At 51.6% G+C, this 13,154-nt stretch overlaps 1 protein-coding gene across 4 annotated transcripts in view; it reads left to right on the top strand.

Annotated features, from left to right (window-relative positions):
• Positions 1 to 13,086, top strand: part of CAPN3 (calpain 3) — a 48,872-nt gene extending 35,786 nt beyond the window's left edge. The window contains exons 9-23 of one of the 4 annotated variants that reach the window (XM_032623698.1): positions 118 to 278; positions 1,490 to 1,659; positions 2,003 to 2,014; positions 2,656 to 2,864; positions 3,624 to 3,660; positions 5,402 to 5,419; positions 8,826 to 8,939; positions 9,934 to 10,011; positions 10,389 to 10,446; positions 10,545 to 10,609; positions 11,092 to 11,160; positions 11,250 to 11,328; positions 11,548 to 11,664; positions 11,985 to 12,043; positions 12,454 to 13,002. In XM_032623698.1, coding sequence (XP_032479589.1) covers positions 118 to 278; positions 1,490 to 1,659; positions 2,003 to 2,014; positions 2,656 to 2,864; positions 3,624 to 3,660; positions 5,402 to 5,419; positions 8,826 to 8,939; positions 9,934 to 10,011; positions 10,389 to 10,446; positions 10,545 to 10,609; positions 11,092 to 11,160; positions 11,250 to 11,328; positions 11,548 to 11,664; positions 11,985 to 12,043; positions 12,454 to 12,480 — 1,273 coding nt within the window. In that variant the 3' untranslated portion in view covers positions 12,481 to 13,002. Of the gene's footprint in view, positions 1 to 117; positions 279 to 1,489; positions 1,660 to 2,002; positions 2,015 to 2,629; positions 2,865 to 3,623; positions 3,661 to 4,902; positions 5,270 to 5,401; positions 5,420 to 8,825; positions 8,940 to 9,933; positions 10,012 to 10,388; positions 10,447 to 10,544; positions 10,610 to 11,091; positions 11,161 to 11,249; positions 11,329 to 11,547; positions 11,665 to 11,984; positions 12,044 to 12,453 lie in introns of those variants that run through there. The other 3 variants (XM_032623695.1, XM_032623696.1, XM_032623697.1) reach the window with 3 other exon arrangements.
• The last annotated feature ends 68 nt before the right edge of the window (positions 13,087 to 13,154 follow it).

The raw sequence follows: 13,154 nt of genomic DNA, 5'->3' as shown, positions 1-13,154 counted from the left end.
GTCCTCTCTAGGATCATGACCAAGTGGCTCTGGACTATTTCATTGTGCTATGTTAGCCCTGGAGTCTTACCTTTCCCAGCCTCCCATACGGGTCTCTCTCTTCTTCCAACCTCTCAGGATGTCCTATGACGATTTCATCTACCATTTCACAAAGCTGGAGATCTGCAACCTCACAGCTGATGCCCTGGAGTCCGACAAGCTTCAGACTTGGACAGTGTCCGTGAACGAGGGCCGCTGGGTGAGGGGCTGCTCTGCTGGAGGCTGCCGCAACTTCCCAGGTGGGAGATGCTCTGGATGGGGGAAGGGTCCAAGCAGAACAAGTTCCAGGTAGAAGAGTATTAACTAGCATTTGCTGAGTCTCTACGAAGTCCCAGACACACACTATCTTACTAAACTGTCCCCATTTTACTGAGAAGGACACCTCCATGCTGAGGAGTTTGCATTAAGGAGCTGGTAACAACCTTTAAGCAGGTTATTATGTCAGAGCAGGATTGTGTTCATAATGCTGAGGATGGGACTGGAGGACTGAGTTAGCAGCTTCTGCAAGAATTCAAGCCAGAGATGAGGAAAGCCTAGGCCAAGTCAGGAGCAGCAGAGATGGGGGTGGATGGGGCAGGTTGAGGGGAGGGAATACTGGGTGATGTGGAGATGGAAGAACGACTTCAAGATTCCCACTCTGGGGGCCTGAGCACATGGTGCCAGGGAGGTAACATGAAACACACAAGAGAAAAACAATCGGTGATTTTTTTTGTTTGTTTTTTTGGATGGAGTCGGTTGTGGGGAGGGGAGGGGAGGGAGGGGAGTTTACTTTGAGACATGGGAAGTCTGAAGCACCTGTAAATATCCAGGTGAAGATGTGTGATAGAGAACTGGATGCATAGATAAGAATGGTACTTGACTCTACGATAGGGACTCAATATAGATTTGTGGAAGGAAGGAAGAAAGGATGGAAAGAAGAGAGGAAGGAAAGGAGGGAAGGAGGGAAGAAGGGAATGAAGGGAGGGAGGAAGAAAAAAAGAAAGATAAAAGGGACAAAGGGAGAGAGTCAAAAGAGAGATTGAGGCTGGGATCTGCAGCTCAAGTGTCACCAGCATGCAAGGAGCAGTTCGAAAGTGGGAGTTGATAAGGCAGCCTAGGGAGGTAGAATGATGGGGTGAGAGAAGAGGCCTAGGACCAAATCCCAGGGACCAACAACACTGATGAGAGAGGTGAGGAAAGTGAAACCATCAGCAAAGACAGAGAATGAAAGTTCAGAGATGAAGGAGGAGCCACGCAGGCATCAGTGCAGCTCCATCTGTATAAAGGTGTAAAGGCTACCCCACACACACCAAATAATTAGACAAATGCCTGGATCATTTTTTTTCCGTACATATTTGAGCACCTAGGTGTGGTGGGATAGAGATAAATAGGTTCCCTCTGTCTCATCTCCCATCCTGCCTTGTCTCTGAGAGGCAGATCTGAATGTACAATTCCTTTCTGCGGGGCACAGACACTTTCTGGACCAACCCTCAGTACCGTCTGAAGCTCCTGGAGGAGGATGACGACCCTGACGAGTCCGAGGTGATCTGCAGCTTCCTGGTGGCCCTGATGCAGAAGAACCGGCGGAAGGACCGGAAGCTGGGGGCCAACCTCTTCACCATCGGCTTCGCCATCTACGAGGTGCGCCATCCCTGATAAGCTTCAGACCACCTTTTCAGGAAGGAGGCCTTCAGGGGGCTTCCCAAGGGGTCCCCCGGCTTCTCCAATACCCATGACCCCCCCCCAAACTCCTGATATCGGGCCCACTTGTGTCAGAACCTCTTAGAAGTTTGTAAAGAGTGGAAAAAACCCCCCCGTCTAGGGGAGGTGGAGGGGGGCCAGGGCTCTCCAGGTAGGTACATGGGGAGTCAGACCCCTGCATTTGCTCTATGATTGCTAGCATGCCCTTTTGGCAAGCTTTCCATCCCCATTCAGATCTGAAATCACAGAATCTGAGCACCTTCCTTTTCTGTTTCTCCTCAAGGTTCCCAAAGAGGTACAGAAGTGGAGCAGCCAGCAGCGCGTGCAGCGTTACCTGGGGGCCTGTGTCCACCTGTGGCACATCGGGGAGCCTCCTGTGGGGTTTGTGGGCAGGACTATGATAGGAGAGGGCCTTGCCCTCATTACTCAACTCCAGAGCCAGGGCCTCAGGGTACTGCATGGCCTCCTGACCACCGCCCCTACAATGTGCCCTTTCACCCCTCCCGCCAGAGACCATCGCACACTCACACACTCGCTCACACTCACACAGACACATTCTGAGGCTGACTGCCCTCTTTGGGGTGGAGGGATCGCTTCCCTCAGACCACAGCTCAGCTCCCCCTGCCTCCTTGGGGTCCTTCCCCAGCCTGGAGGTGATCTGGAGCTAAGCAGCGGCAGTTCTGGTAAGTGGCCCTGAGTGGGGGATGCCAGAGTTGACACTTCTGGATCACAACAGAAAAGGAAGGGGATATGGATGGAGTAGGGAGCTCCAGGGATGTTGAACTATTCGAGGCCTTAGGAATCAGAAGTCGGTAGGTCATGACTGTGAAATGGGTGACCAGGGAATCGGCAAGGAGGACTCCCTGGAGGAGGACTGAGCAGGACAGGGCATCCCTCCCGAGGGGCTCAGGTCCCTTGGGCTCTTCTCTCCCTCAGATGCACGGAAACAAGCAGCACCTGCAGAAGGACTTCTTCCTGTACAACGCCTCCAAGGCCAGGAGCAAAACCTACATCAACATGCGGGAGGTGTCTGAGCGCTTCCGCCTGCCTCCCAGCGAGTATGTCATTGTGCCCTCCACCTACGAGCCCCACCAGGAGGGGGAATTCATCCTCCGGGTCTTCTCTGAAAAGAGGAACCTCTCTGAGTGAGTCCCAGCCTGGCTTTTCCCCCTAAGAGCCCACATGGCCCATTCCAGAGATTAGAGGTGTGAGGCAGCTGGACAGGTCTCCTCCAGGAGTCCTGGGATATGCTGACCAGGCTGTACCTCTTCCCCTGTTCCCAAGCCACTGGCCACTTCTCCCCTACATCTATCCATCCCACAGATAGTTATCGAGCACCTGCTATGTCCCAGGCACTCTTCCTCTAGGCACTGAGGATACAGCAGTGAATTAAACAGAAGGAAATCCCTGCCCTCATGGAGCTTAACATTCTAGCATGAGACGACAATGTACAGGAAAAAGCATACAGAGTATATTAGATTTAGATAAGTGATAAGGAGAAAAAATAAGGTGGGAAGAGGGATAGGAGCAGTTGGGGTTGATTGAACTTTTAGGATTAGGATGACCAGGGAGGGCAGCAAGGCCACATCCTGCCCTCTTGGTCATCAGAGGTGAGTTCATAGGTCCTGCCACTTTGACCTCTGTCCCTAAAAGAAGCACAAGGTCCATGGATAGGTGGCTGGGTAATGCATTTGGGGAAACCTGGACAAAGCCAACAAGAAGCCCTGTGTCTGCACTTGGCTGCAGGGAATGATACCTGTGGTGGAGGATGTTAGTTCCTGGGGTTCTCTTGAGGTCAGTGCCAACTTGACTCTGAGCAGCCAGGTGACCTGAGCAAATCCCCTCTGTGCTTCCTACTTACTCCTGGTGACGCTGCGATACCCTCGTGTTTGTGTTCCTCACAGGGAAGTTGAGAATACAATCTCCGTGGATCGGCCAGTGGTAAGTGGTTTGGCTCTTATGTGTGAGAAGGCCCAGGGCACAGGCGGGTGATGGAGGGGAGAGTGGGTATCAGCAGAGGGACGTGGGAGTCTGGGGTGTGCAGAGCAATTACTCCGTGTTACTGCAACTTCTGTGTGGCATGGCCTGAAGTCATGGGACTTACGTCCTGGGGATATTTAGTTAGTCCAGGGGCTAGAAGGACAGAAGAGAGTCCTAGAAGGAGCAGCAGTTTGAACAACTAGGGGGAGGGATCAAGGCCACGGGAAGGGATGACAACAGCAGCAGCCAGCTCTGGATTCTGAGTTAGAATCTCACATAGAAAAAAACCAGCCCTACACTGGCTCTGGAGTCCGTGTCAAAACCCGGGTCCTCCACCTGCCAGCTCTGTGACCTAGACAAGTTATGTAACTTGTCTGACTCAGTTTCCTACCCTGTAAAATAGGGATGGTAATATGTGCCTTGCAAGGCTTTTGTGAGCTTTGAATCAATGAGATCATGTACATGAAGGGTCTGGCAAAGCACGGGCCCTTAAATGGTGATTATTGTTCATGTGTTTTACATCTTACAAGGTACTTCTCACATGTGTCATCTCACTTGATCCTTGCAAGGTTTCTGAGATGTAATAATAATAATACCTGATTTTCAAGTAAGGAAGCAGAGGCTCAGTGGGGTTAAAGGGCTCCCTTGAATTCACAGAGCTTGTAAATGGCAAGGCTGGAACTCACATCCAGATTCTCTGAGCCCAGACTCAGGCTCTCTCCCCCATCCCATGCCGAGGCCTGTCCCCCCCAGGGAGGGAGGCCCAGGGTTAGATGCACAGAGCTGGTGTGTGTTGGGGTCTCCTTGTGTTGAGGAGTCTTGTGACTGCCTTGGACTTTGGGTTCTAATTAATTGTCCCTTGTGTTCTGTGGGTGTGTCCTGGGCCAATAAGAGGACAGCAAATGCCCCACTGAGTCGTCTTCTGGGTAGTGACACTCATGGTTCTAATCCTGACCCTGTGCTAGTGGCAGATCTCCAAGTGCCTTCTGAATTATCACAGATGTTGGTTTTAGTATTAAGTGCATTTGGTGCTAGTCTCATCTTTTGAATGTCAGTAATCAGTGTATTTATCAGACGATGCAAACTCAAAAGCTTACGGGGACTGGCAGGTCACCTACCTGAGTGGAGCAGGCAGGCATGGGGGTTTTGGTGTCCCTACACTGGTATACTTGCCTGTAGTTCTCAACTGACACTTGGTTTCAGTGTCGGAGAGACAACGGGTATGGTGGTGTCTGCGAGAGCTGCTGCTCCCAGCTCCCTGGATTGCTGTCACAGGGGGTCACAGGCCCGTGCAGCCTGCCAGACCTTCTAATTTTACCAAAAAAACAAAACCCGAAACTCTGTAAGTCAAATAAAATTCATTTTCAGGCCAGTTTGGGTGAGCCACTTTTTTTGGTGTTTTAGTAGCCAACTTCATTAAAAAATACAAAACATCTGCCGGAAGATCGTCTTCCTTGGCCACGTCCAATAGCAGAGTGGACTACAGAAGCAAAAGCCATAGCAGCCGCCAGTCTCTGGGCCTGGAGAGGTCTCTTCTCCTTTCACCCTCCAGGCCCATTTGGCTCCATGTGACCTGGATTTCTGGACCCTGGAACCTCACCCCAGACTGAGGACCAGGTCACAGGGAAGCCAAAAGCCACTGGGTTTTCTGGGAACTTGCTTTTCACTTATTCTGCATTTATTATTTCCTTTCCTTGTGCAGAAGAAGAAAAAAACCAAGGTGGGTGTAAGAGGGTGAGTGGGCAGAGAGCACGGCGTGTGCGTGCACATGAGCATGCGTGCACTGGACTTGCCCCCCCCCCCCCCCAGCCCTCCACCTCCTTCCCTGAGCTCCTGTGGCATCTGTGGGTACACAGCAACGATAGCTAACGCTTGCTGAGCGGAGGCTACGTGCCAGGCACTCTTCTAGGTGTTTTCCATGGATTCCCTCAACCCTCACAGCAACTCTATCAGATTGGTACAGGCAGACCTCGGAGATATTGCAGGTTCAGTTCCAGACCAGCACAATAAAGCGAGGATCGGAATAAAGCAAGTCACACGAATTTTTTTGGCTTCCCAGTGCATATAAAAGTTATGTGTACACTATACTGTAGTCTATTAAATGTGCAATAGCATTAAAACTAAAGTACATACCTTAATTAAAAATACTTTATTGCTAAAAAATGCTAATCATCATCCGAGCCGTCAGCAAGTCACAGTAGTAATATCAAAGATCACTGACTGCAGACCACCATAACAAATAACATAATAGTGAAAAAGTTTGAAATACTGCAAGAATTACCAAAATGACACAGAGACACAAAGTGAGCAAATGCTGTTGGGAAAATGGCACCGATAGACTTGCTCAACACGGGGCTGCCACAAACCTTCCATTTGTAAAAGGGCAGTATTTGCAAAGCACAATGTAACAAGGTATGCCGGTACTACTATTATCTCCATTTTCAAAGGAAGAAAAGGTACAGGCAGATTGACTAACTTGCTCAAGACCACACAGCCAGTAAGTGGCAGAGCCAGCCCTTGGAACCAGGAGGTCTGGCTGGAACCAGGAAGTCTGGCTGAAACCAGGAGGTCTGGCTGGAACCAGGAGGTCTGGCTCTGCAGTCCGTGCTCTGAACCACCACGTTATAGTGCCCGCTCGTAAGAGGGAGGGAGAAGATGGCCCTCCAGTGAAAATGGGCCTGACATGGGGGTCCTGCACAAACCAGAAGGAGCACCTCTTCTTTTTCAGAAACCGGTTTGGCTAAGCTAAGCAAGGCTTGATTCTTGCGGGTAATGGCAATGGGTTCTGTTCCTCAAGGGACAGTGAGAGAGTTGTGTGAGGATTTCCATGGAGAGTGAGGGCCTTGTGATGCCAGCTGCCTGCTCAGCAGACAGGACGGCTCCTTCTCCCCCCTCTATTTCCCTGCCTGCTCCCCACTCCTCCTTTTTTCTTAGCTTTCTGCGGAAGGGGCGGTGAGGACGCCCAGAGGGGCTGTCACTGCCAGGGCTCTTGTTCCAGGTGAAGCCTGATGCAAATCCCCTCCTAGACAGTGACCTCTCTCTCTGACCTAAGCCCCCCTAAGTCATGGGCCCTGATGGACTCTGCTTGCTGTGCGTGTCCAGACGGCAAAGGGGAAAGGGGAAGAGAAGCTTCACTGGCACAGCCCCAGAGGAGCTGCTCAACGTGACTGCTTTAAAGGGGAGAAATGAGGAGAGCTACCTGGGCAGCTTCCCCTCCTGGGGTCTTAAGGAATAGTCCCTCCTGGGTGTCCTGGTTAAGACCACTTTGCTGTAAGAACACCATCACTAAAGGTGACCATGTGTGCTAAGAGCATCTCAGGGGCCTCAGATGAAAGCTTCCATCTGAGACCAAGGGCACTGTTTCCCTTGTGTGGTTTTGGAGCTCGAGATTACAACCTCATCCTTGCTCCATTCACCCCATAATTTCCCCATAGTCTTCAGGGTGGTAGTGCCTGCAATAACGGTGCCCCTTTTAGAATTCTGGTTTGACCACCCAGAGTGCCATCCAGAAATGACTGACCTTTGGGCATCCTCAAGCCCATGGAGCAGTAGCCATAGGCTATCAGACAAGGTTTGGTGTTAGTGTTCATGACAGCGTCTGGAAGGATCCGTCAGAGGGGTCCTCCAAGCACTGGTGCTGATGCAGACCAGAGCTGAGATTCATCAAGCACCTAACACTGCATATTAAGGCACTGTGCTGGGGGTAAAATATACATTGGTTTCATTACAACAGCATCTACAAGGTAGGTGCTGTTATGATTCCCCTTTTATAGATGAGGATAAAGACTCAGAAGTACTTGCCTAAGGACACACAACTAATGGAACTGGAAATCATATTTGTCTGCTCCGAAACCCATGTTTCTTGCCCTCAGCTCTCTGGTGCAGGCCCCTTACCCTCTATTGCCTGTGTTGCCCAGACCCACACTTGGGCCCCAAGATGTGTGCCTGGCAGAGGTGCCCCATGGCCACACCATGTCCATGGGCACACATCCCCGCCTCAGACTGTGAGCCCCACTTGCTCTGGGATTCCCTACAAGCATCAGTTACTTGAACAAGACCCCTTCGCTTGGAAGGCAGAGCAAGCCAAGGTACTTGGGGCCTGCTGGGAGCCAAAGCCAGGGAAGCTCTTTCCATAGGTCTGTCCATTTGTGCTGTCCCAGGCGAACAGTATGGAAAGGCACATGGGGACTCAGCGGTCAGGTTCCATTTCTGCTCTGAGAGACTCTGATTGCTCCCTTGCTCTCTGCCCTGCAGCCACCAGCCTAGCCCTTCTCCTCTGGCTTTCCTTGTGGGATGTATACACCAACCAGTACTGGCACAGCATGGCAGCTGCTCTCCACCCTTTTATATCCTCCTCACTTGCATGAGCATGTCTGGCAAATACCCCTTATATTTGTGTAGCATCTTAAATGTGTTTGCAATACAATTTTACATTCAGTATCCCATGTGATCCCCATAAGAGCCCAATGAGAAAGGCAAAGCAGGTTTTATCATCCCCATTAATGGATGAGTAAACCGAGTCCAGAGGATATTTCTCAGATGTGAGGGGTACGGCTGGGACGCCAGCCAAGTGTTGTGACCTCACTCACTGACCATGCCATTAATCAGAGTCCTTTCTTCAATGTGTCCTCTGCCGAGTCCTAGAGGCTCCTTGGAGGTGCCTCAGTAGCTGCCATGGTGATGTGGGGATGCTGAGGGAAAAGAGCTCTGCCTTCTTCATCAAGCAGAGAAGCTCTGTTTTTAATGACTTCTGGGGAAATTTAATTTGAACAGGGCTTCCATTTGAAAAAAAAAAAATCTACAAAATACTTGAAAACCACTGCACTAGATCATGCTGCTTTTAGCATTCTTAGCATTTTCACGTGCACTACCTTGCTTAATCCTCATAATTCTACCATGAGGAGATAAGGAACTGAAGTCCAGAGAGACTTAGCATCTTTCCCCAAGTCACACAGCTTGTTAGTGGCAGAGATGGAGGTTGAACGGAGGTTCAGGAACTCCCAGCTCTGCCCTTTCCCTCTTCACTGGACAAAGCTGGTCCAGGAGGGAGGTTGCCTCCTTGTGCCCGCTCAGCCAGTAATCCTTGTCTCCTTCCTGCCCCCTCCCTACTTCCCTCCTCTCTCCAGCCTATCATCTTCGTTTCAGACAGAGCAAACAGCAACAAGGAGCTGGGTGTGGACCAGGAATCAGAGGAGGGCAAAGACAAAACAAGCCCTGATAAGCAAGCGAAATCCCCACAGGTTTCCGAGCATGTGCATGAATGGGGTAGCCAACACACAACTACCCTCTTGGGGTCTATCCTCTTGGGGTGCATGGGGGTTGGAGGGGCCACAGGGGTGGGGTGTCCCTCTAACATCTAGAGGTTTGGGTTTGTCCCACTGACCTTTTGTCTCATCAAGTTCTCCTAAAATCTGGGATGCTGCTTGGGTGAATGTCTTGGGGTTGGCTGCCACACCAAGCTGGTCCTAGGCCTGGGAAGGACAGGCTGAGCCTCCCCGCTGGAGCCCATCCAGCCAGGAAAGAGAGAGGGATGCAAAGCCTAAGACAGAAGCAACTTGAGATGGAACAACTCCTGTTTCCTGGTGTCATTAACAATGGGGAGGATAAAGAATAGTAGTGGAAAAGGGGGATGACACCAGAAATGGAGTCCTCCAGAGCTCAGGGGACGGTGTTAGAGAGGGGGAGAGGCGGTCATATAAAGCTTACAGGAGGTTATAGACTGAGAGGCAAAAGTCCACAGATAAATCCAGGGCTATCTCTATCCTGTAGTGCCCGTGCAACCGAGTAGGTAGGGGAGGAGGGTCCTCTGAAGATTTGGCCTTGATGACAGAGGCAGCTGGAGCTATCAGATTGGTCTGGCCCCCTCTGTCCTGCTGGGGCTGGTTTGGTTGGGATGGTCAGGCTCAAAACAATGGAGGGGGCTCTAGCAGGTGTGGATGGGGGGAGAGGACCAAGAGGGCTGTCTACATGATTGCAGAGCTAATATACCTCCTCTGGTTAGAATGTCTGAGCTGCGGGGGGGGTATGGAGTGAAGGGTCACCTGGGCCTAGACGATCCTCACTCCAGATCACCAGGTTCAGCTGAGAAAGAAGAGCATTTGCCCTGTACCCAGCTCCTGCTGCCACCTAGGGCTGTTTTAGGCACCTGGCTCCTTCAGTCCAGAAGGAACTTTCCTCTCGGGTCTGTCCATCTCCCTGGTCCTCACCAACCAGTTTTCCTTTGCGCTTCCATAGTCAGAGCCCGGCAGTGCTGACCAGGAAAGTGAGGAACAGCAGCAATTCGGGAACATTTTCAGGCAGATAGCAGGCGATGTGAGTACCTCCAACCCTGACTCCCACAGACACTCCTCTCCTTAATTGCTCAATTTGCCAGTTATTTCATTATGGCTCAGTAGAGGTCATTTTGGCTTTTGGTGGAAACAGGGTGTATGAGTGTAGCGCAGAAATCCACAAGTGAAGTCCTCGAGTTTTTGAGCAACACACCCACTGGGTGGCTCTGAGCTGCCCACTGCAGTCTGGACAGCTGAGGCTGCAGTGTGTCTTCCTCAGAAGAGCCCCAGCTTCCCCACGACAGAATAGCCCTGACAGGGACTTTACAACCACAGACAGCCGGGATTTGTTTTGCAAAGCCTGGGCTCCATCAGTTGCGGTACTCTTGAACCATGACTCTTTTCTCCCCACCTCCTCAGGACATGGAGATCTGTGCGGATGAGCTCAAGAATATCCTTAACAGAGTTGTGAACAAACGTGAGTGGCTCAAACTCTGTGAGAAACAGGTGGGTGCTGGGGGCAGTGTGTGTCCAGTTATCTGAAAGCAGCTCCTCACTCTTCTCCATACCTCCCAGATAAGGATCTGAAGACACAAGGCTTCACGCTGGAGTCCTGCCGTAGCATGATTGCTCTCATGGACGTATCCTTCCTGCCACCCCTTCCCAAGCCTCTGTCATCAGCCCCTGTGCAGCCTCTGGGGGCTAGGGCAACAAATGGGGTGGGGGGGCCCAGTCAAGCAGAGGGGCTCAAATTCATGCCCGAGGAAAGATTTAAGGAGGCCCTGAGTTACCACCTCCTGGCTGCTGGTCTGAAAGGGGCTGTTGGAGGAGGTACAGTTGGGAAGAACATTGGCCTCTGCTCTTAACCTCAGGCCTGGGATTCTGCCTGGGGCCCTAACGAAAGTGGTCCTTAGGAGAAAGGTTCCCTGGGTTATAGAGCAGGCGTTAATTTTGACTCAGGAAGCATAGAGGGTGGTGTTAAATACCAGGACAGGGCAGAGTGGGATATCCTGGGCAAAGCTCTCCTATGAGGCTACCTTCCCTGCACAGCCGCCTAGAAAGCCCTCTCCCCATCCAGGGGTATTTTGCTATGTGCCCTGTAGCCCTGACTTCCTTCCTCCAGACAGACGGCTCTGGGAGACTGAACCTGCAAGAGTTCCATCACCTCTGGAAGAAGATTAAGGCCTGGCAGGTGGGATGAGAGAACGAAGGTGGGAGTGAGGAAGGGACTGATTCAGAGATTCAGTGTGCGACCTCTGTCCTCAAATTTTCTATTGCCAGAAAATTTTCAAGCACTATGACACAGACCAATCCGGCACCATCAACAGCTACGAGATGCGAAATGCAGTCAATGACGCAGGTGTGGGGAAGAAAGGGGGTGGCCAGGATGCGGACTGGAGCCGGTGGGAGCAGGAACGGGAGGGGAGGATGGGGCCACTTGGGCCCTACTAGAGAAAGGAATGAGAGAGGGCTTCTCGCTTTCCTCTCCCAGGCCCCAGAGTGACCAGGAGGCAGGGGAGATAGCACGCAGGCCTGAGGGCTCCAAGCCTACCCCATCTCTCCTGTGCTCCCCCCACAGGCTTCCACCTCAACAACCAGCTCTACGACATCATCACCATGCGCTATGCAGACAGGTCCATGAACATCGACCTCGACAGCTTCATCTGCTGCCTCCTCAGGCTGGAGGGCATGTTCAGTAAGTGGACAGCTACCCTCTTGCTCTCTTTGCCCCTCCTGCCCCCTCTCCTGCAGCGACAGCTGTGGTGGTGGGAATCTCCACTAACTGACCTACTGTATGACCTTGGACAAATCCCAATCTACTCTATTCAGACTGAACAAAGGTGAAGGGCCTCTTCAGGCTCAGAATGGGATGGCAAAGGGAGGGTTACGGGTGGTACTCTGCCTGGTAGATTTTTGTGCTGAAGAGCAGCACTTAGCACACAGTTAAGAAAAGGTAGAGCAGTGGAGGGGGACTGAGCCTTTAACTGGCCTCTGGCCTGTGCGTTCTCCACACAGGAGCTTTTAATGCATTTGACAAGGATGGTGACGGTATCATCAAACTCAACGTTCTAGAGGTAAAGCCTAATAGAAGCCGTACAATCCCCCTGTACCTTAAAATTCGAGGTAGAGGGATCCATGAGGAAGACTGGACACACTATGCACTCCTCACTTCCCAACGGTGGTGGAGGGATGGGATGGGAAAGGAACATAAAGGGAAGCTCACGGCTCAGCAGGATGTGGCTCATTGGGAACGAGGACTGGGGGAAGGCTCCAGGGAGGCCTCAGTTCTACAATGACTTTATGCTGGAAAATATGTACCTTCTAGGAGAGATCTGTGGGAAGGATGCAGTACACCGCTGCTTCTCAGAAAATCTTCCCAGTGTCTGGCATGCTGGGGGCTGTCCCTTTCCTCTACCCCATTAGATCCCTAGGGCTGGGCTCCCTTTTCTTGTTTGCATTCTGATCTTGGGACTTCCTCTTTCAGTGGCTGCAGCTCACCATGTACGCCTGAACCAAGCTGGCCTCATCCAAGGTCATGCAGGATCGCTCAGGATTTCAATTTCACCCAACAGAGCTAGAGCCACTTACCTCAAAGGACACAGTAGCTGCACCCCCAGCAGACCTCCAGGCACCTCATCGGTCTTGTTCCTCCTCTACTCACTTCCGTCTCAGCCTCAGGGTATCTGTCCATCTGTCATGCCCAGCCTCACCCTTTAGTTAAGGAATGGGGAAGGGAGAACAACTCTGTCCCTGTGCCACATGGAGGCAAGTGTCTCCGTCTGCCTCAGCTAGCCATGGTCCAGTGACAGCTTTGCTTGGAGTCTGAGTGGCCTCAGCTCTGAAGCAAACACTCCCTTTAGCTTGCCCTTGGCTGTTCGCAGAAGCATTTGCCAGTGGCACTCAACACTTCCTGGTGCTAGAGCCCTCTATCACCTTTATATTCTCCCACTCCCACGACAGCAGCCCAATGAGCATTTGGTTCTGCCTGACTGTTTCAGGATGGGCCTGCTCCAGAGTAAGCTAGCTCAGCGGAAGAGGGCTGGACACTTTGGGTTATCTGACTCATAAGTTTGGTTGCATTTTGAAAAAAAGTTGATCTAAATAAAGGCACCTGTATAGCTGGCTTGATCGTGTTTTGTTTTCTCACATTTAGATGTCAGCCATAGCAGGGATGAGTAGCTCCAA

This window comes from Phocoena sinus, chromosome 2 (genome assembly GCF_008692025.1).
Source record: "Phocoena sinus isolate mPhoSin1 chromosome 2, mPhoSin1.pri, whole genome shotgun sequence".
NCBI classification, from domain to species: Eukaryota; Metazoa; Chordata; class Mammalia; order Artiodactyla; family Phocoenidae; genus Phocoena; species Phocoena sinus.
The sequence above is the reverse complement of the archived record's forward strand: the minus strand, read 5'-3'. Positions and strand labels throughout refer to the sequence as shown.